The sequence below is a fragment of the Ciconia boyciana genome, chromosome 9 (genome assembly GCF_034638445.1).
Source record: "Ciconia boyciana chromosome 9, ASM3463844v1, whole genome shotgun sequence".
Lineage (NCBI taxonomy): Eukaryota > Metazoa > Chordata > Aves > Ciconiiformes > Ciconiidae > Ciconia > Ciconia boyciana.
In genome coordinates, this window is record NC_132942.1 from 26,867,918 (window position 1) to 26,891,562 (window position 23,645).

Sequence of the window (23,645 nt, forward strand, 5' to 3'; positions counted from 1 at the left end):
CTGGATAAGATCCTTGGCCAAATGGTGTCTGATCTCATGGGCAGGAGTAAGGTTTTAGATCTGTGTTTCTCAAGCTTACGTTCCCTATAGGATATGTATACCGCTGTGTCTGTGCTGACTCTTCCTGTCTGGGTTGTGGTGAGGTAGCCTGCTGATAAGCAGAAAGAGCATGGATAATAGACAGGCATGTAAACTGTTCTGAGAAGGCAGCAGGCTTCGTGGAGGCGTGGGACCATATAATCTCTTTAATATAAATTGCTTCAGTTACAGCTTAGAACTAACAGAGAAAATAACATAGGTTTCTAAATAAATCCAGTATGCAGTTATATACTGGGGTAATATTGTCTTTCCTTTGAGAGGTATTTCATTGTAACATGCTACTGAATTTCTAATTTCAAATGATACAAGGAAGCCTGGCCATGAGAAGTGTTGACAGTGTAGTTTGATTTTATTTGTATCATTGGCACTTCGTGTGGGACGTTCTTTTCTGTTTTATTTTTTTAATGAGAAACATTCCATCAGATTGTGAAAAGAACATTTTCTGCTGCCCAATGCATAAGCAAAAAACCTAACCAAACAAAACCCCAATATTGTAAAGAACAGAAAAATAAAACAAGTTAAACAATAATACTTGAATTTTATGTAAAATGCATTGACTTCAAAAATCTGAGTCATTCCATCCATATAAACAAGTTATATAGTAGTAACAAAGTGCATGAAGCAAATTGCTAAATTTAACTAAGGTATTAAAATAAAAAGTACTTTAAAACAATACTTTAACACAGTTTCTTGCCATGATTCCATCATGCATCAACACAAATCAAATCCTGAGGCAACCTGTGCCTTTGACAGTCTTTCTGTATTATTATGTAAATAAATGGAAGTAATGATCAAACTCGCAAGAGGGTGAAAAACATCAAGACAAACCATCTATTTATAAAAGAGTTGTATTTAAAAAAAAAAAAAAATCAAAGTGCACTACTGGTACATCTCATTTGAGCCTATTTGGGATGTGTGTAACACAGGGGTGTGATCCAGTCTCCAATGGTTTCAATGCTTTGTTTAAGCACCAGGGAAATAAAGAATGATGGATGTTCTGTTACTAACATTACTATGACTAGCATGAAAACTGAAAAATTGTACCAGAATATATACGTAAACATCTTTTGTGTACTGAGGAGGCAAACACTCTTAAATTATCTGATGTGTACAGTACTGGTACTTAATGTTTTGGTGCCAGTACCAGACTGGTCCAGTAATTAGCATTCAGATCTATTTCTAATTACAGATAAGGCATATAACGAAAAAGTAAATATTTGGTTATTAATATCTCGTACAGTTCAGCAACCCAACCAGTCAGAATTTATCTTTCCAATTTTAACAATCTTCAAACTCTTGTCTTCCATTTGTAGATAGTATTGATCTTTGAAAAAGTAGGTGTAACCTGTGAAGGTAAATAAAAAAGCGTACTGAGATTATGGAGCACATAATTCTTGATCAAAGCTTTTTTGTCTGTTTGATTTCATGAAGCTTAATGAGCTTAAATAAAGAATTATTTCCCCAAAATATTTATACACAATAAAAAAGGTTTATTTTAAAAATACATAAAAATTCCCATTGTGGAGAAGAGAGGTCTTGTTAAATGGAGCCTGAAGTCAGGTTACCATCTTGTGAGCCAGAATTTTCTGGGAAGAAATGTTTGCTGGCAAAATAGATGTTGAAAATGTAATCGAGTCGAGACTCATGTGATATCAGCGGTGCTTCCAGACATTTACATGTATCTGTGCAAAATATGAGGCCACTTAAAATCATGTGCCAGGCTCTCAGCTGCAGTTGATAGGAGGTTAAAAAAAAGAGCAAAATACAACCCATTTGTGCCTGTAATCAAGGAGATTATCATACTTGAGTTCTGGCTGTGCTAGAGCAGGATGATGCTGAAGTGATGCTGTTGACTGCATGCTGGTACTGAGGAACCTATGGAGCTGTCAGGAAGTTTGGAAATTTCCAAACCATAGGGACTGGCCCGGTCATGCCTTCTGGTGTTAGGACGTCCCGTGCATCAGGCATTGGGTGGCAGGAGTCACTTTAGTCTCTGTCTCAAACTACACTAGAAAGAGAATTCCCCACAGAGCTGACTTTCCCCGTGCCCAAACTGCAAAACCAACATGAACCCAGATCTGAGCCTCAGGGACATCTTGACATAAAAGTGATTGCATCACAGATTACTTTCCTCCATGTCCTGTCTGACATTTGTATAGCAGGTTTCTAGATCTGTATAACATAGCAATGGAAAGTCATAAGATGCTTCAAGATACTTAAACAAGACAGTATATAGCCTTTTTCTACAAAAAAAAAAAAAAGAGGGAAAAAAGCAAGGAAGAAAAGGGGGAAGATGCTAATAAAGGCTGTTTCTTGCCTTGTTAAGCTTTGCAAAGCATTCAGCATCAAGGAAGTAAATGATAAAGAGTAGTAGCAGATTGAAATTAAATGACCTTCATGAAAAGGGAAATTAGCATAACTATTATTATTATTTGCTTGGGTAAAAATATTCAGCAGAGTTTGTATTCCCTAAATGTTTCATTTTAAAAAGTTTAAACTGTGATTAGTAGGGTATTTATCAACTGATATTTAATGGGAAAATAAAGAGACAAAAAAGTTTGTTTGAACCAGTACTTTGCAAAGCTGAATGGGGATTTGGCTCCTACTTATGGACCACAAGAAATTAAAGTCTCCAATACATTTCACAGCAGACAAATAAGAGAGTTAGTGGCTTAAATCAGAATTACAGCTTACCACTGTCACCAAGACCCAGGACAGCATCGAGATTATCTGGAACTCCATTCCAAGAGTCAGCAATGAATTTAGGGGATGCAAGCTCCATCTTCTTCTTTTCTTCATTATACCTGAAGAAAATTATATCCCTGCATTACAAATCTGTATTTAATGTTAAAACTCAACATAATTTTTCAGGGAGTCCTCAACAAATGTGACTATATAAAACAATCAAACAGAAATCTAATAACTGAGATTGTAACATTGTTTCTATTTCATTATAATTTTTCCAGACTCCTTTAAAACCATGTGAAATTTTACATCTTTCCTTTTGGAAATGCAATTCTTGCTGAATTGAAAATATACTTTCTAAGCAAAACCCTTTTCAGAAATGTAGCTTTAAAATTCCAAACATAATTCTAGGAAAGGTAACTTTTTGCAGGCAGCAGCCAACATCTGAAGATACCAGATTTTCATGTGAAATGGCTATCTTTTAAAAATCTTACTTGAAACATGCTTGTAGTCAATGTAATTGATGGATTGCTATTAAATTACTAATTACTTTCCATAACATTTCATTAAAAACCCCTATTATTTTCACATAGTCTCTCTCTCAGTGACGATCAACAGATAAATGCCAAGCTAAAAATACATGCTTTTCTTTGGGAGGGGGGAAAAAATCCCAAACCACAATGGCTTTCACAATCTATGCTTCAAAGCGGAAAAACTTAGCTGATGTAAATCCACCTAACTCCATGGAAGTCAGATCTAGTTTTCAGTGTCCTTCAGAAGTGAGTGGATCTGTCTGTATCCACATCTTCAGATGATCAGTTGTTTCATTTACTGTGTGTGCTTTCCACTGTAGAATGCAAAGACAGATTTGTGCAAAGCCAGTTTTACACTCCCACAAACAAGTAATCTAGGATCTCCCTTTCCATATGTAGGGAATAAATGTCCCAGGGATGCAAGGTCCTTGAGAGTGAAGATGGAAAGAGCAAGAGTGTGGCCTGGTTTCCCCGTTTTTCTGATTCATAGATAGGAGTCAGTGCTGAGCAGGAGGAGTGGAGATGTCCTGAGGAGCAGTGACATGGGATGTAGTTTGAACCAGGCTTCCAATGCATGTGAGGCCTCAGTCACCCTAGCAGCACCTCTTCAGGAGCAGTGGACTTCAGAGAGGTTGTCTTTGACTAGTACTGGAGGGAGGGAAGCATTTATATTCTTGATTTCTATTTATCCACATCTATATGTATCTCGGGTCACCTTTCCCTCATCGCTGTATGGAACTACTTGGATTATATCCAAAGTTACACCAGTAAAAATGAGCAATAGGTTGGTCAAAATAAATTTAAATGATTAATTTAAATTACTTACTATTTTTTCCTTGGATATTTAAGGAAAATCTAGTACTTTGCTGGGTGGCTTTAAAACTTCAGCTGTGGCATCTGAGCCAGCTCCTCTTCTTCTCCCTCACAAAACTTCACTTTGCTTTACAATCTTGTTATAATAACACTCAAATAGCTTGGGGCTGGAAGGAGGGAGAGGAGAAGGCTTCCAAAAAATCCATTTAAAGTAAGTGTGATAATGGCACAGGAAGGACTATGGTATGTAACTATTTTGATTCCATGTGGCAGAGTCCTTGTATAAAGTAAACAGCCACATACTTAAGGGTTATAGCGTCTGTGTTAAACAGAGATGCATTTTTTTTTGAAATATTTGTCAACTGCTTGCTTTCTTCTTTACACAGATAGAAATCACTTTGATTCCTTAACAATGAATTACGCATTGTGCAGTGACTGCAGTTGATAAGGTACGTTGATAGAAATACTGTGATTAGAGTGATGAATTACTTGGAGGCCCTGGAGTACAGTTAATCAAAATAATAGTTGGTAAAGAGGAGACCGGCAGCTTTGCTAACTCATAGTCTGTAGGTTTTGGTAGGAATCCAAAGTATTGCAAATGGCTGTATTGGAACTACTTGCAAATGTTTAAGATGTTCTCTACAATATGACATTAAAAAATGAATAACATTCTTTAGCTTTTAAGTTTTTTTTTTTTCTTTAGATAATGGAGAAGAGTACTGTCCTCAAAGTAATTGAAAGTTATGATCAAGTGGCAATTGTGAAAGGGTATTTTATTTACTTACAGGAATCCACAGCCATTAGGATATAATAAAGACACTCATCCAGTTAGATCATAACATGAAATTAATGTTCACATAAAATGGGCTCAATTATACTGACACCTCCTTTGATATTTTATGCAGAACATCTCTCAGAAGGAACTCTTATAGCTTGGAGAATCTTTTAGATTTCTGGTGGGTGTTTCTGATGTTTAACTTTCCTCTAAATTTTCAGTTAATGAATGGTTCAAGTTTCAGCCTGTTGTTTAATGTCTGCATTCCCGAAGTAAAGTCCTGTTCCTGGAAGAAACCTCTGATGGTGAAAGCAGGAGTTAGTGTCTCTGGTTTTTTTCTCATGCCATTCTGATAGGCAGCACAGAGGTAGCTCACGAAGTTCCGAAGCTCCGAAGTGTGTCTGCTTTTTAAGATAATATTTTGTGCCAGATCTTCCTGCCAGTTATGATCATGAAATTCTATGAAATACAATTAGTAGACTCTTCATCAGGTGCAATGTAGCGTATTTATTTCTACCACAATAATAGCCTTGAGACATTTTAAGGACATTCCTTCCTAATCTAAGAGTCCAAGATCTTTCCTGGACAGAGCGTGATATTAGGTCACCTGAGTTTGGTTGCTTATGTTGCATCATATTTTGCTTCTTGTACAGTCTTTCAAACAGGAACCTTACTGCAAATACAGAGTTACACTCGGTTGTGGAATACCACATTTGTGGTGTTCTTAGCAACAAAAACTTCTCTGAGCATGTACTGGAATCATGAAAAGGATTGTAAAGACTGTCAAAATGAATTGAAGCTAAGATTTTTCCCAGAGTACTAACAGATACACTCCTTGTGGTTTGTTCAGATCTCCTCAGTGCCAACTCTATTAGTAAAGCAAATGTGTTAGTGACTGGTACATCAGCTGCTGAAAGGATTTACAGTCATCCCCAGTGTGCTTTGCTAGTTACACTGCTGTTTCTTTTACATCCGCCAAACCTGATGGCTTAGTGAAAGAATTTCAAAGGCAATCTGGTCAGTCTTTGGCTTCAAGTGATTGGAGATCAGCTCATTTTTTAGGAATTCCTTTCAGAGTTGTCTCCCAGCAGTTGTGAGCTGGCAGGAGGGACAGCTTGCCCCTCTTAAGAGCCTGAGACTGATGTGGGGCAGTTGCTGGTACACAGGAGGTGAGGGATGGGTTGTTAGTGGTGAGCAGCCTGACAGAGACTCCCAGATATCCTCTTCCCTTGCAAGCTGTTTTCTCAAATACATGCTAGTTTTCTGCTGCTGTATTGAAGTTCTTTCCTAGCCACACTCTCTGGTTCAGCATCCTCGCTCACCACTGCTGTCAATGCGAATTTTGTATTCTCAAAGGATGAAACCCCTGTGTTTGGTTCCTGTCTCCTGAACCTCAGTGTGCGTTCAGCCCTAGAGACATGTTTGGCTAACAGCATACCACCACCACTTAATGCATCTTACTTCCAGTATCTGTCTCCAGCAAAAATGTATGTCCTCTTGTTTCTGCCCCAGTTAAAAGCTGCATCAACGCGTTGCACATCAGGGGGTAGTCCCAGGTTGGTAAGTTTCTTTGGATAGCCCCTATCCAAGTTACTGGCTGAATAAACCCAGTACTCATTTCCTAATTAGGGGAGAAAACAAAGCAAACAAACACCATTTGATCAGATACAGAGGAATATTTCTTCTTTTATGCTTTGTTATAGGACTTTTTATTGCACTAACTGTCCTACTAGTCTTTCTAGTATTTTACCATCTGTGAAGCATAGATTAGAGTGCAGGTGTACTGTGATTACAATTTCTGCTTTTGCCTCTCAAGTGTTCCTTGCCTCTCAGCAAAAGACATAATCTCAGTGTGTTCTTGCTTCCCGTCTTCTTGACCGTCTCATCTTTGAGGCAGACACTGTCTTAGTCTAATGTGCAGCTACTTCTAGAAAAGATACAGTTGGGGTTATGTTAGAGCAAATAGTTAATATTGGTAATTTTTTGTATGATGAAGATGGTCTGAAACCAGGCATGGGCACCTGGAGGTCAAATGCAGAAGCTCGTGCTCACTCTCCATTTGTTTTATTCAGCAATTTACCTCCATGGTTTGTTTTGTTCAGCAATTTTTATTGAGCAATTAACAGGAAGTTTTTGCCCAGAGTTCCCGTTTCCATTGTCTTTTGTCGTATGAAATTTTCTAATGTCTCTCCGAAAATGTACTAGTGGAAGAGGTCTGATTCTGCGTTCTTTACGTGGAATTGTAATTTACTTAGTAAGTACCCTCACTGGATTCACTGAAAGCCATGGGAAGATTCATTCATGAAAGGACATTTCTTTGATTCTGTGATAGAGTTAGTGGGAAAGAAAGTAAGTAAAATATTAATATGAGAAAAGTGTGAAGTACACCGTTTGAGTTCCTGAGAAGTTACTATTGCACCATTCAGGAGCAAAGTGTGGGTCTCAGTAGTAAGTATTTTAAGATAGTTGGGTTACAGGTAACTTTCAAACCAATCTTTGTTGTTTGATAGCTCTTATTTATTTATTTATTTTTAAAGCAGGTTAGTTACATTTTCCTGGAAATTATAAAGAGAGGGAGAGAGGTGTAGATGTAATAGGCTTATATATAGTATATGCAATATTTAAAGTGTTTTGGCTTGGCTGAAATATAACTTTTTTAAAGCTTTTTTTCCTCCATGTAAACTAAAGCAAATGGCCTTTGAGACATGTGGAATAGATTATCATTACTTTTTTCCCTCCTGTACAGAAAATGTACAGCAACATTGGCCATATGGTTTTTACATGATTGGAGACGTTTAGTCATGTTTTTAGTAGATACTGGAGCCCAGTTTTTGCTGGCTCAGTTTTTCATGTTGAAAACAGCCTCCCAGCTCCACTAATTTGGCCAGTACAGCTGAACCATGTGTATGACTTGCAACAGAGTAGAGCTTCCTCTTATCCTCCTCTCCCATGGAGGTAGCTCGCATAGCCGCCTGTATCCTCTACCTGATCTTCCAAGTATCTACCAAGGCAGATACTTGGAAGCCAGAATGGAAGTCAGTCTTTGGCAAAAGAGGAGGAGACAAGGAAAGGCATGGGGGGAAAAAAAAGGTCTAAGCTTCTCAAACAACATGTACAGAGACAATAGCTTAAAATGAGAGGAAACAGAAGAAAAACAGATCACTCGCTGATGAAACAGAGCTCCCACTGTTGTTGCTTTTTGTTTTAAATAATGACTCTTGTTTAGTCTTGTTTATTGTTGAATATATCTTCCTGGGTGCTTATAGCTCCCCTATTTGTAATGGGGGCTGAATTCTGTTCAGAGTCTTTCAGATCCAGCCTTTGTCCTAAAATCCTCAGCATGGGATGTTTGAGATCTGTCATCCATATCTGCTGGCTATACTGGCTTTTAGGCAGGCCATTCCCTGGCTCAGTTACAACTCAGAGGAAACTGAGCTCGAATGCAACATTTATGCAAATGACTACTTAAGTTTTAAAACTTAAAACCAATACCTGAAAAAAATACAGCCTTCTCGTCCTGAGGGGCCTCATAGACAGCATCGATTTTCTCTGGCAGATCAGGCCAGAATGTAGCAACAAGAAGAGGACCTGTGGGTTTTCCTCGGGGGTTTACAGTCCTCCACATGAATCTGAGCAGAACAGAAAGTTGTATGAGATTTACAATGAACTAATTCACCAGCACATCTGTTTCTCATCATTTCTGGCAAAGGCCACATAGGCGTGCATATACACACATGCGCACACACACATATTAGCAGCAACACACACTTGTAACTGTTTTCCTACAGTGACTGAAAAGCCAGATCGTTCATTTAGAAGCGTGTTGCTAAAACAGTTGCACAGTAAGCTGCATGCTGGACTGCAGGTGAAATTGCTTGCACTGATTGCACTGATTGCTTTGGAGTTCCTGTTGCTTTTTGCACCAGGGCAAAATGTATTCTGTGCTTTGAGTATACAAATAAACTCATTTACAAGGCATTTAAACTATTAGAGCTCTCCTGCTGTTGTTTATGGAGCAGATGGATGAACGTTTGACAAAAGCAGAGATTCGTATTTCATGAATTGCTCTTGCAATTACTATTGTAGTGACTAAAATTTCAAATTTAATAACAGTGTATCAAACTGCTTGGAAGTGAGCTTGGCTGTAAAAGAAACTGCTAGCACTAAAAATTTTCATTAGAGAAATGCAAAGGGTAATTTATTGGCTATTTTATGTATAAGTAGGATCATCCTTTGATGTAAGCTTTAAAAAGCTGTAATTATCTTTAAATGGCAGAGCTTTGTGCTCAGGGCTTTTGGTATTAAAAATGGCACTGCTATTTCCTTCTCCATAGAATGAACAACTTTTTTCCCCAACAGAACAAAAGTTTTGCCATGGTCATAAAATGAAAAATCAGCAGGGTGGTGGAATCACTCTTGCACCAAGCTATAGCTATTAAATTCTCAGGTCAAACAGCTTTTACCATTATTATGTTGCTGAAGCTCAAGGTGCTACTGGTGTCTTATTTTTTGCAGAGTATGAATAGTCATTACCTATTCCTACCTAGAATAATTAACCTTTGAGAAACCCAGGATCTGAAACTGAATTTTCGTTTTGCCTAAATCTTGGAGGAGCAGTCCTAAATTCATTTAATAAATTGCTGTATTTTTATCAACAGAAGTTTGACTGTGAACAGAGCTAGCTAGGACAAATAAAACATTTTGAAATGCATTTGCAAGTATGATTAGTTGCTGCATACTGAATTCTGAATTATGATAATCTATAGTGTTTGATATGAGGAATAGTACAACTGGCAAGTGCATTGGTTTTTGTCTCTTAATTAAAAATACGTATTAATTTAACCTGACATATGGTACTAATAATTAAGATAGTAATATGTTAACTTACTCTCATTTTGCACACATACATGTATTTTTAACATGTACAAAAATATCTCTGAGCATAACTCATGATAATTTTTGTTTAAAAAAAGACTCAAGGAATAAGGCATTTAGCTAATTACTCTTGCTCTTGACAGTGTTTAAACACATATGAAACACTGTAAAAGATAATAACATTTGTTTCATGCGTCTCTTTTTAGATAGAAAAGCAGATCCAATATGATATGAAATTGAAATCTATATAACAAATCTTTCTAACACTGCATTCATAAAAGTAGCTCCTTCAAAAATCCAAGTTACACAATTCTCAATCAAATTTGGACCTGATTTATGGCTGAGTCAGCACTAATAATTACTATCTGCATGAATTCCAAATTTTCCAGAGCCAATGGAGACTTGAACACTAGCTTTTTATTAAAGCACACATTTCAAGGGACTTGTTAAAATGGTGAGGTTTTCTTGTGGAAGGGGAAACTTTGTAAGAGCTGAATTTTCTTTTGTTTTTGAATCAGGTAGGAGGTATTTGTATTTCTACTCATCTTATTGAGGAAATGATGAAATTAATTATTTGGCTTTCTCATTTCACTTTGAGCATGTTAAAATGTTTTAATTCATTCAGGTTAAATTTTAATGTTAAGTTTATAGACAGATTTAATACTTTGTTACAGTAAATATTTTACATTATATTGTAACACAAGATTTGCCTTTTTTATTATTATTATTATTATTATTATTATTATTACATGCAGTTATGTAGAGGGACCAAATCAGTGGGTCTTTTAATGTCTTGGTAAACTTCAGAAGTTTGAATTGTTGTTCACTTTCAGAACAAAAACATCTGTGTAAATGCTGTACTCAGGCACTCTGGTTGCTTGGAGGATTCTGTGCCCAGTGGAAAAGCTCAACTGTTCTCTGTGACCAACAGCACCTCCAGTAATTCCCTGGTTATTTCCTTGGTTTAAGGGGGGAGGGAAAAATACTTTTTTGAAACGATTAATCTGATCTGACCTCCTTTTTGCTATTTACTCCTTTTGCCTGTGTAATATGACAGTTGGATGCTATGGTCATTTTCATGAATCATAAAAGTCACACGACACATGATAGACGTTTGTTTTTTGAATTCCAAAAGTGAGTCATAATGCTGCTTGCCTGATACTTGGAAAGCTGTGAGATGGGCAAAGCCATTCCAGAGCAAAACAATTCAACAATTGTCTGCTTTTGCTGCATGTTAGAGCATGAGTCAGTTTGAACAGATTGTTTTGGTATTTGCATAGTTCTTTGACCAACTGTATCTGAAGGCAAAATACTTCTATTTTGTTGGGATTATACAGAATACTTAATCGCTTTGCTGTTTTAGGAATAGATTTAAAATGGCTCCTTGTTAAATCAAGCCTTGCACGATTACCAGTTTACAAAAGCAGAAGCAAGGTGGAGGTCTGGCTGAAAACTAAGGCCCACAAGTGAGCAAACCAGGATCAGTACGCTGTGAATACTGTGGAACTTGAAAGGTTTTTTACTGCTGTAAGACTATGTTTTTCCTTTTGAAGGCACTTTTGAAGCTGAGGTGAATACTTTAGCTCTCTGATGACTGTGCTAGCAAAAGTGGGCACTGGTTTTGGAAAACTTGTTAGGTCAGGGTGGTGGGGCCAGTTCTGTGCAGCTCGTTGGTAGTAGGGTCCAGTGCTGGCTTTCTGTGAGGCTGATCTGTTGGTACTGTGGGGCCATTTTGTGGCCAAGAAAGGGCTGTTTCTTGCCATTAGGGATCACTGGATTGTAAGGAATCAGCCTGCCACTGATGGGGCCAAGAGGAATAGCACAAAAGGTATCACTGGTGTCCCCATAGACATGTTGAATGAACCCTTTTTGCCCCTAGCAGCTGTAATAGAAATGAGGAACATTTTGTTCTTAGAACCAGAAGTTTTAAATCCCCTTTCTGCATTTCTAAAACACAAAGCCTGTGATAAAGATTAAGTCAAGCTTCAAACCCAAAGCACCATTATTCTGGGTATCACATAGATGGAAACTAGAAGGAAATGCACTGAAGGAATTACTGTATACCATAGCCTGTAAAATTACCCAGTTGACCATGATTTTTTCTTATGAGAAGCTGGTGAGTAGAGTTAAACTGTGCAGCATAGTAATAAATCCTTCATATCTTCTAGCTGAAAATTTAAATCTGAAGGAGATGGCTGGACTTTACACCACCAGGAGATTCAAACAACTATTAAATTGCTGTTTTGTGAGGAGGACCTTGTTTGTTGGTTCCTGCTTCCTTTTAAATTTCAGCTGACATCTGGCAAGGAGCAATGAACAAGTGAGTTGTAATACTTCCATCAGCTTCAGATGCTTGTATATGTTTCTATATGATAGGAGACAGTATTTGATTTAGGCACGTGCAGTGAATGTGAGTGGGCCCAGATCTTCAATGGCTTTGGGAGAATATTCAGGGTAACTGAGGATAAATTATTTCAAATTGGGCATTGAATTATGGCAGGGAAAAATGAGTTTTAGTGTCTCTCACCATGGTGCTGCCAAGTCCTGTACTCCTTAGGAGGTGCTCTTCATTGCTGAGCAGCTGGGTAATATAGGCCCTGGCAAAGGCAGTGGGAGCTGCAGCTGTGCAGCCACCTCATTTTATCAGGAATGTCTCTGCTATTGCATCAAAAATGCCTTTTGTGTCTTCTGCCTTGGAGGCCTTGCACACATGGAGCCTATCCCAATCACCAGTGTCCTTGATGTGTTACTACAGCAGCTGTGAGTCACATAATACTGTTATTTAATGATTTGGACTCAACCTGGATTAAACCACTCGGGGATAAGACTTTGCTCACAGATTTTCATTATTGTATCTGTGAACATGGGAAAGGAACAGATCCTCTTTGGACCAGTCTGTCATAATGAAAGTTATGCTAAAATTGAAGATTTGCTAAAACAGCGTCTCCGTGGTGGAAGAGGCATTTGAGATTATTGACACTAGCTTTGGATGAACTACTTTTTTGGAGGGGTGTTTTTAGAAGTTGAGATTGGAAATTCTCCTGCAATCAGATTTGATGCTTTCCCCCAGAGTGCAGACTATATGAAATGAAATCAGGAAGGACAGTGTCTCCAGAGCTCTGCTCCACTGAAAGTGATGGGATTTCCATTGGTGAATTACAATCCTTGTAGGTTTTGCTACAAAAGGCATCTGGAAATATTTTATAGGGAATGAATCCTTCTTTGGCAGGCAATAGACTGGCTAATGCATCTCTTCCATTGCTAATTTTGTTATTAACATTACAGATGGGTAAACCTCTAAAGATTTTGGGGGTCATATGTGGTTTGCATAAGCATTTAGAAGTTTGGATGTGTCTCCCAGCTACTTCAGCCTTTTGAGCAACCCTCATGTGACTCCACAGAAGCCAGCAGGGCTGACACCAGGGTTAATTTTTGCTCTCCAATCTGTAAAATTGGGCAGAAAATATAATGAGAACAGGCTTTTTTGTGAGATTTGTGGCATTTCCTTGTCCTGATTTTAGCTAGAACTACCACCAGCCCAGTCATTGTCATAGCATCTTGGCATGCGCAATCCCAGTGTAGGGCAAAAACCAGAAGTTAAAAACCACCACAAAACTGCCTAAAATAATGACTGAAGTTGAATTCCAGACTCTCAAAGAAGTTTGAGAGTAGCTCTAAGAAAAGGTGAATTTATGGCATAATCATCTCACCTATCTCTAATTACAGACAATCTTTTGGACATGAAGGTGGTTGGGAGTAGTCAGCATGGATTCTCCAATGGCAAGTCATGCTTGACCAATCTGATAACCACCTGTGATGAAATGACTGGCTTAATAGATGAGGGGAGAGCAGTTCAGAAAGGTTTTTGACTCTGTTTCCAATAAGATTCTCATAGAGATGCTGTTGAAGTACGGGTGAGGTAAGCAGTCAGTGAGGTGGACTGAAAATTAGCTGACTGGCTGGGTCTAGAGGGTGTGGTCAGTGGTATGAAGTCTAGCTGGAGGCCAGTAACTAGTGGTGTTCCCCAGGCGTCAGTACTGGGTAGAAGACTGTTTAACATCTTCAGTAATGATCTGGATGATGGGGCAGAGTACACCCTCAGCAAGTTTGCTGATTATCCAGAACTGAGAGGAGTGGCTGATATACCAGAGGGTTGTGCTACCATCCAGAGTGACCTTGACCCCTGGAGAAAGGGGATGACAGGAACCTCACGCAGTTAACCTAAGGCCAGTTCAAGGTCCTGCACCTGGGGAGGAACAACCCCAAACACCAGTACATGCTGGGGGCCAACAGGCTGGAAAGCAGCTTTGTGAAAAAGGACCTAGGGGTCCTGGTGGAAACCAAGTTGACCACGAGCCAGTGTGTACCCTTGTGGCAAAGAAGGCCATATTATTTAACCATAAAACCAGAATTTGCCATCTCTTTCCCTTAGGATTTGACTAGGACACTTTGCTGTCTCTGAACACATGAAAGAAAGGGCGGAGATTGTGCCTGATAATAAATTTATAGATTTTGATGAATAGGGCTGACCGATTCCTCCACTTGAGGCCCCATTGGTAAGCAATTTATCTCACTTACCTATCTTTGAAGAAAAATGTTTCTCCTCTAATTTGTGAGACTCCGTCAAATACAATGTCATGCTTGCAGAGCTCTGGAGTAACAGGTCCAAGGGTTGGACGTGGGCCTGGCCCTGGTCCTGGCCCTGGTCCGGGTTCAACGTCAGTTGATACTTCTGTAATGTTGAACAGAGATATTCTGTTACACTGAAATACAGTGCTGCATAGGTTACATAGAGAACATGAACTACCATAATTTCTAGAAGGGGAATAATTTGGAGGCAGTGCTTGAAAGAGAAAAAACTTAAAATAAAACCTTTTCGGAAGAAGGGTGGTCACGTATAGCTGAGAAGGCCTTGGCTTCCAGTCCTGCCTTAGTTTGCTATGTGGTCTCATTCAAGACACTGTGCCTGTGTGAGTGTCTATCCATGTTGAATTGCCTGTTTAACTTGAAAGGTATTCAGAAGTGACTATACTGGGTTCAAATGTTAACATTACAATTTTTATTTTATTGGCTTCTAAAAAGGAGAGAAATGCATTTCAAAGTCCTTCTATTCAGAATTATCTGCAACTCCACTGAGAGAGATGTCAAAGTGGATTTCTCTTCTTTCTAGAGGTGCCAATATTTTGCAAGTTACAAAGATGCATTTTGAGCCATTTGTATGATCTTTCTGCCCTCATCAATAATCAAAATGTGCTCTTCAGAACATGCACTTTGCCATCTGGTTTATTTTATTTTGTTTTATTATTTGGCTGCTGCTGTATTGCCTTATGAGGCATTTGCCTTTTCTCTTAGACAACAAGTTCATTTACTGTATGCAACAAAGTGGAGTGCAGCTGATTTGAGATAATAATAATGGAAGGAAACAAAGGTTTTTCTGAATACATTTTATATAGAACACAGTTTGTAAAGGGTTATATCAGTTATAAAGAGGCAAGAAAGATAGTTTTGTCTCAGGTTTTGAAGTGTGCCTTGGGAGAACTGGGTTAAATTCTGAACTCTATCAAATACATGCTGTGCAAGCTTAGAAAATTCACTTAACCTTGCCCATGTCTCAATTCCCAGTCTTAATTAAAGCAGCTAAGAACAAGGAAAAAATGAAGATTCAAATCAGATTTTTGATAAAAAGGTGTCCCATGTGGCAATCATTTTGGCGTATTTCATTTCTAAGGTGTTTAATATAGTCACTTACAATTAGGAAGATATCTCAGTAGAAAAGTGAAAAGCAGAGAAAGAGAAATGGTATAGATTTTCTTCAACTGCTTAATTGACTGTAGTATACTTGTGCCTCTACAAGGTAGAAAATATACACATGGAAGGAATTTTAATCATCATAATACTTAAGCATTTTACTAAGAGTATCTGTGGAGAAAATAATAAATTTTAAAGATACACCAACATAAAAATACTTAAATCCACTTTTTCTCCAGGAGCTTACCAAATACATTTACATCGAAGTATCAGATTGTCCTGGTTTCGGCTGGGATAGAGTTAATTTTCTTCCTAGTAGCTGGTATAGTGCTGTGTTTTGGATTTTAGTATGAGAATAATGTTGATAGCACACTGATGTTTTAGTTGTGGCTAAGTAATGCTTACACTAGTCAAGGACTTTTCAGCTTCCCATGCTCTGCCAGGTGCACAAGAAGCTGGGAGGGGGCACAGCCAGGACAGCTGACCCAAACTAGCCAAAGGGCTATTCCATACCATATGACATCATGCTCAGTATATAAACTGGGGGGAGTTGGCCAGGGGGTAGTGGTTGCTGCTCGGGGACTGGCTGGGCATCGGTCGGCGGGTAGTGAGCAGTTGTATCGCTTGTTTTTTCCTGGGTTTTGTTTATCTCTCGCTCTCTTGTTGTTTTCCTTCTCATTACATTTTATTATTATTATTTTATTTTGGTCCGATTATTAAACTGTTCTTATCTCAACCCAAGAGTTTTCTTACTTTTGCTCTTCCGATTCTCTCCCCCATCCCACTGGGGGAGGAGGGTGAGCGAGCAGCTGGGTGGTACTTAATTGCTGACTGGGGCTAAACCACAACATCTGCACACAGTAACATTTGCAGATAGTGTGTAAACCTACACACTATCTGCAAATGTTATTGTGATGGTACAGCTTGAATTGTTGTGGGAAGGCAATGTGAACTGTTTCCAAGCTGGGACAGGAAACAATGTCCTTCCCCTCTTACAGGGAGTTGCAGTTTGGGAAGCTCAGAGTGTTGTAGACAATAACACCCCAAACCACCCACATCAGGTATTTCAAGCTAGAGAAAAGCATGGCATTTCATTGTCCCAGTAAAGGCATTAGAAATTTTCATCTAAAGATTTGGTTCTGGTGAGTTTTGGGGCTCCTGTTCATTCAGTAGATTTAGTGACCTGTTGTCCTTAAATTGTGTTATTTGATTGAAGTAGGAGCCCTGGTTAATAACATGAAGAAAGCAGGGAGAAGAACAGAGGATGTTTCTCGCATTGGTGGTATTGTGCAGTATGTAATTTACTGCAAGTTCTGAGTCCCAAATTTCAACCTGTGCTGCATGCTTTTCTGATGAGTTCTGCTGACGAGGGAGGACTTTACCATATAGCTCCTGGATCCCTTTAATGTCATCCTGAGAAAGTCGAAAGTTCTTGGTGTAGGTGTAGATAGGGGCCATAAGAGCTCCTGGATCCTCAGAGTGCTCTAATCCCATAGCATGGCCAAATTCATGAGCAGCAACCAAGAAGAGACTGTATCCTGAATAACATAGCAAGATAGCATTAGCTGCTTGCATCTAAATAGAAGTGTACCACACAGGTTATTCATAGTCTTATAATTTTATTTTCCTTGCTACCCATCAAAAATGCCCCAATAATAAATATCATAATTAGTATTTACAGCCTCCAATGGTGAATGTCATACATATTGCCAGAAAGGACATTTCATTAGAGAGATTCTAAAACTTCTGTAGCTGATGTTTGCTGCTGTCTCACATGCAAATGACTTTGACCACAGTCTTAATACTTCTGTGAAATAAGGAAGTGTAGCAAATAAAATCAGACTTTGTTTTTAAGCACAGAAGAATTAAACTTGCAATCAAGACTTCAAATCTTACTTTTCATCATGAAATGGCAAGCAAGTGATAAACAGGTCTGTATATCTCTGTGTCTGTGAATAGAGCCTGAATCACTACTGTTGTACCAAATATTGTTAGGTTAAAAAAAATCTTTTATCATAGGATGACATTTTATCAATTATACCCAAACAGTCTCTGAAATTTGGCAGTTATTCTCCTCCTAAAAGAAAAACCTGAATCTAGCATTTGTTTGTAAATGTGTAAAAAACCTTTTGCTATATTTCATTTTACCCATGTTACCAATAAGGACAAAGATTAACCAAAATCATTTTAAATACTGATATTCACCATACAAACGTTATACTCTCTCTCTCATTTTTTAGCCATGTTTTTCATCTTCCCCAATATCAGTCACAAATATATTAATTTTTTACATTTAGCATTTGTTCCTAATTTGGCCAATATCTGAGTATAATTATTACATACTAGTGAAATACTATAGTACTTGTGGTTTTTCGCCTTGGAAGGAAAAATTGGTAATGAGAAAAACATACATTTATTTATTTTGAAAATGTTTTTGCTTGTTATATTTTGGAAAGATACTTCATCGTTATAACTTTAGAAAATCTGAATGTTTCGGGCAGATGAGCTCTGGGACTGACTCTTTAACAACAGTCTTACATTTAAATATAGGGGTTTTGCTCAGATTTTGGGCTGGGGAGAAGTACAGTAACCAGACAGGAGTGATAAAACGAGAATGAAATCATCATTGTGTGATGTCATTGGTGTGGTCAATACGCTGTTACATGGTATTGCTCTGACAAACTGTTACCTTGATCTGGACAAAAGCCCCACTTGCGATCATCATCATAACTACTGGTAGAAGCGCACCACAGCTTGCCATCATTGCGACCTGCGCTCGTACAGGACTCGTATTTATTCCCAAGGAAGATGAAGGGGAATACACAAGGGGCTCCCTCTGAATTTCCACCAACTGTTGACATGGCTGTGGAAAATGACAGAAAAACACAGTGAGAAGGGAATCCTTTTGTGAGATTAAGCTGATGCATCTTCTCCTAAACTACACATTAAAACCAGAAAGCAAGCAGAAACTCTGCAATCCTCTTAAGAACATGAGGAGTAAGATTAAAAGTAATATTTGAAAAGAAAATTGTCTGAGACAGAAAAAAAGGAAAAAGTCTAGGCATTGCCGTTGCAATGAACTTGCCAATAGTTTTGGTGGGAATAAGAATGAGCCCCGAACTCATGTTCACAGCTCTGAGAAAGCAGTTAACAGTGTTTTGTGGAAGGTGATTGTGTAGCAAGTATCTTTGTGTTGTCATTTTGATGGTCTTTCCTGGTGATGTTTTAAAGTGTGTCTGAAATAGGTCGAAGGTAGGTTTCGTGTCAGAAAGGTTAAAGGGCTATTGAGTATCCACCTGGTTAGTACCTTTCCCACTGAAGTATAAGCTTTGAAGTAAAAAAAAAAAACAAAACAAAAAAAACCAAACCAAAAAACAACCACAAAAACCCAAAAGGTCCAGAAGAGGAGTCATATCAAATAAATTGAGGAATTGTTTTATGCTGAGAGCAGGGTACAGTTTAAAAGCATATGGTTTAAAACAGTTTCTAAAGAAAAGGATATAAAACATGGATGACTTTTTTTTTTTTAAACTAGTATTTTTGTAAAAACTTGTAATTTTTTCCCCAAGTGTGTTCTCAACTATGTAGTATATGGCAGTAATAGATAAGAAATAACATTTGTATATGTGTGTACAAGTATTTTCTAGAGGGAAGAGGGTGTAACTAAATTTAAAATTACACTTTAAAGTAGGTATCATAAACAATATGAAAGGAATATAAAACTCATTTAAATTTATTTACACTGCTACCTGGCAATTACAGTTTCTTTCAAATTATGGTCTATCTTCTGGGAAGGTACAGGAGAGCAACACAGAGGCAAATCTCGTTGTGTCCCTAATTATTCATTATTATTTATTTCTCATTCATTATTATTGTTTAATAAGCCAGAAATAAAAAAAAAATAAATCACAGATATATTGGTTCTTTTTTTTGTTGAACTACCCTTTCGATTTTTCTTTCCCTAACTGTGTAGCAAGTTGTAATGAATTTGCTCCTTTCTTTTATTGTTTTTTTAAACATCTGTAAGGTAAAATTGAAGGGTTACACCTGGTTATCAAAAGTAACAGGAAACCAAATACCAATACATCAAATCCCTATTGCAAATGGTTAGGGCATTTTCAAAAGACTCAAAAAACCTGGGTGCGTGTAGGTTTGCATGTAGCTTCAGGGTGAATGTAGCTTCACCTTGGCTGTGTTAAAAGCCTAAGACTTTAGAACTACTATAGCTAACTTACACAATCTAAATACTTATGGCTCTAGTCTGTATCCTAAAATTGAACACCTGCCAAGCTATACAAGGCTATACATTAATTTTTGTTCCTTTATGTAATAAAACTCAAGTTAAAAAGTATAAAAAATTCTGAAGAAAGCAGGAATCTATTCTCCTGGCTAAACCATTTCACTTAGTTCTTTTGAATTGCTGAAAAGATCTATTAACTCAAGCTTAACATACTAAACAGGATTTCTTTTTTCAAGTGTAAATGGTAAGTATTAAGCTAAAATATTAATTATATTCACTTTCTTCCTTCACATGAGACTTCTCTTCCAGGGCCATTAACAAATTGTAATCTAGTTGTAATTATCCTGCAGTGGTAGACATTTAGTCCTATGGTTCAATGACATTTGCGTATCCCTGATAAACTTGGTGTGCTATGGCATACTGTATCGTTTACATAGATCACTTGTGTTACTTCCTTGGCCACCTATGCTGAAATTGTGCCTAACTCATCAACTTTTGTATGCTCTGATGAAGGTGTAAAACAGGACACTTTTGTTACTTAAAACAATGACAAATTAGGCTGTGTTATGCAAACAACATTCCTCGTACCAGTCTCCGGACAGAATCCGTATTTCTTATCTCTATCATAGTCTTCAGTGGTTCCACACCATCGATATCCATCTGTCCTGCCTTCTGTGGTGCACTGGTCATAGGATTGGCCTTGAAATTTAAAGGGAAATTTGCATGGCTGCCCGTCACCATTGCCGCCCATTGTAAAAAGTGCTGTAGGGAGAATGAAAGAGAAAAATGTCAATACGCAATGCTCCATATCAACGAGGAGTCACAATGTGCCAATGGTAACGTGCAAAGGTCTTGATAGAGATTAGACAGCTGTTGTGCATGGTGCAGTTCACACTTACAATCTCTATTTTGCACCAACAATGAAATGCTTTGGCAAGATAGACAAGGGATGTTACAATCTCACAAGTGTATAGAAAGGAATGACTGATCTTTATAAATGAACTGGGAATGAAGAAAATTCTACCAAGCTGTTTGAATGTGGTTTGAATTGTGTGAATCCTTTATAGCCTGCCTTATAACAATAAATTAATATCCCTTCTTGAAACAACATTTAGAAAGAGGATGCTGGGGAAGTCACTCATGTTCCTTAGTGCTTTGCTGATTCATTTACCTTGCATCAAAAATGTTAGCTAGCTCAAACTTCGTACAGAGCCACGGACAAGCCAGATCAGTTTTTCCCAACAGCCATCTGTGTACATTTTCAGTTTCTTTAAGATGCTGACATACAGTAGAGTTAAAGTCAGATAATACCCTGTAGGCTTTTCCTCTAGGCTTTACTTCTCATTTCTGAGAATCCATGCAGCTGGGCTCAGGCACTCAATAGATAAGCAACAGAGGACAAATACGACTCCTCTGACAAAGTTGAACACTGGAGGCTTCTCCGGTCTTTTGCTTCGTTAATATTCCTGAACGTAGTGTATTGGTCTTCTAGGGGTTGTTTATACACAAACAAGGCCCCATGGGTCAACCCTGAGAACCAGGAATCTCTCTTGTAGATGAAGGAGTATAGATTAAACTGAGTCAAGAGTTCTCTGATCTGTTTTACGATTTTAGTAAACTTTCTGGAATATCTGGAGGAAGACAGGTAAAATTTCTTGTGCTGCTATTTAAAAAATGTATGTCCAGATTGAATTACAAGAAAATGCAGGTGGCTCAGAGCATCTGACATCTTTTGAATCTGCCTGTGTCTTCTCTTGGCTGCTCTATCCGTGGGAATCCTCAATGGTAGGACTGTGTCTGCGAGTGCCATGTGCTGGTGAGAGGAAACCGTGAGGGCAACAAAGTGGGCCAGGCCTTGCACTGAACAGAGACAAAAAATCCTTCATGCAGCCATGCGCTAATTCCCCTTGAGATTTAAGAACGGCACCTCAGAATGAAACGCGTCTGTTTGAATTCCCAGTGTAAAGTATGCATGATTTGGCCTTTTTTAAGGCACCCAAGGGGACACCTTTCTCCCTCTCCTTCCCCCAGTTTAAAGCTACAGCTAAAACCCAAATGTGTATGTGGGAAGGCTTGGCAGGTTATTTCTAATTTTGCTGTTGTCATTTTTGATGACCAAAAAGCCATTGTAGCCTCAGTGTCTTTGTGTAGGATTTGAGGGGTTTTGCCTTTGCTTAGTCTGATACATTGATGGGAAGAGACATTGTTTATGAGCATGCTTCACTGTTTAGAGTAGTAATAAATAAAAACCCAACACCTTTTCTGGCAGAGGGGTGACTGGGAAGGGTTCTGATGATGGGATATTGTGCTGCAGATGATTCATTCTGCCTTTTCCGCTTAAATTAGTAATTGGCCACAGTATCAGGGGCATGAACCAGTAAGTTACTGAGATAAGTTCCAGTCCCCCTAAGGAGAGGACTCAGAGCTTTGCAGGCCTGGCTCACATGCACGAGTTCACTGAACTTCTGATCTGGCCAAGCTCTCGTTTATATCCTTCTGCATCCTGGATGTGGAAGCAGCCACACAGAGGTCCTATCTCTAGGCAAAAGGTGCTCATCAAGATAACTGCAACACACACTGTGCCTCCCCAAAAGAGCAAGCTGCAATGATTGTATTTGTCTCAGATGCTGTAATAAGTTAGGAAACGTGCATTAACTAGGACTGTGGCTATCGTGACTGGAAAAAGACTTTATTTTTTTATAAAGAAATTATAGAATTGGAAGGCACAATTAAACTGAGTTGTTTAGATGACTCATTTACCACATGAGCTGCTTCCAGCTCTAGATCTGGCAAACTCTGTATTTTAATAGCCTTTTCTTATTGGCTTAAATGTGGCTAAGTTGCAAAAATCTTATGGAAAGTCAATCTCTTACTGCGTTGCATGGAGTCTTTCTGAGTCACAGTCAAAATGCAGTTTTTCACTTTGCTTGAGGTAACATCATGTGATGGTAACAACAACGGTTTATTAAGTTTTCAAATCCTCCTCCCTGCCTTAACTAGAAAATTCTTTGCTTTAATGTAAACGAAAGTTAAAGACAGAGACTAGGTCATTTTCCAAAAACAAAACAAAAGCTTTATTTACTTGTAAGGGGATCTTAAAGGGCCTGACTCTTGTTCTTCATCATGGTAAGCTCAGCAATTTAAAAATCAGTGAAGATGTGAGATCAGATGCAGACTGGACATTACTAATCTGTGAGCTGCACTGCACTGTTAGCTCTTCCCAGAAAAATCAGCCAGTTGTGATGTAAGGAAACCTCAGGCTGGAAGGCTGCTAAAAACCCTGTGGCACAGATCCAAGGTGGAGGTAGCTGCAGCTACATGAGGGTTCTGCCTGGGAGAGCAGTTGAGCAGCAGCCTACAAGAACTGTGTCCAGTGTGAGGGAGGTACAGGCAGAGTCCAGATATCAGTAACGTTACATACCAGAGAACCAAAGGAGCCTAAATTTCTTGTAGTGTCAGTGGAGTTTGGTAGAGAGAGATTTAAGATCCTTTGATCCAATACAGCAAAGGAGAGGTTCAGCACATCTGCATAAGATTTGTGTAGTAGGTAGATAACTTTCTGCTTTCCCTTCTTCTGCTTTGATAAATGATAGTTGAATCAGTCCACAAAATTAGCGTACGGATCTGAGATTAACTTTAGAAAAGCCAGGTGCAGTACCATAGCTTTAAAAATGTTTCCAAATATGCAGCATGGCTCTATAACAAGAAGAATTGAAACTAACTTCAGTGAATTAAATGGGGGAGAAACACACACTGACAACTAGGAATGTCACCCCCAGCACAGACTCTATGATGTAAATCCTTCCCTCTCTGAATTTATTAGCTGGGTTTTAGCAAATGGTGTCTTGGAATAATGAGTGAACAATGCCGCTCTGAA

General features: G+C 38.4%; 1 protein-coding gene across 2 annotated transcripts in view; it reads right to left on the reverse strand.

Annotated features, from left to right (window-relative positions):
* Positions 1-230: 230 nt before the first annotated feature.
* Positions 231-23,645, reverse strand: part of MMP2 (matrix metallopeptidase 2) — a 36,921-nt gene continuing 13,506 nt past the window's right edge. Inside the window, exons 6-13 of one of the 2 annotated variants that reach the window (XM_072873829.1) lie at positions 20,357-20,530; positions 18,218-18,391; positions 16,911-17,066; positions 14,359-14,512; positions 8,398-8,534; positions 6,367-6,526; positions 2,794-2,903; positions 231-1,444 (exon numbers count right to left, since the gene is read on the reverse strand). In XM_072873829.1, the coding sequence (XP_072729930.1) occupies positions 1,341-1,444; positions 2,794-2,903; positions 6,367-6,526; positions 8,398-8,534; positions 14,359-14,512; positions 16,911-17,066; positions 18,218-18,391; positions 20,357-20,530 (1,169 nt within the window). In that variant the 3' untranslated portion in view covers positions 231-1,340. The remainder of the gene's footprint in view (positions 1,445-2,793; positions 2,904-6,366; positions 6,527-8,397; positions 8,535-14,358; positions 14,513-16,910; positions 17,067-18,217; positions 18,392-20,356; positions 20,531-23,645) is intronic. The other variant, XM_072873830.1, reaches the window with a different exon arrangement.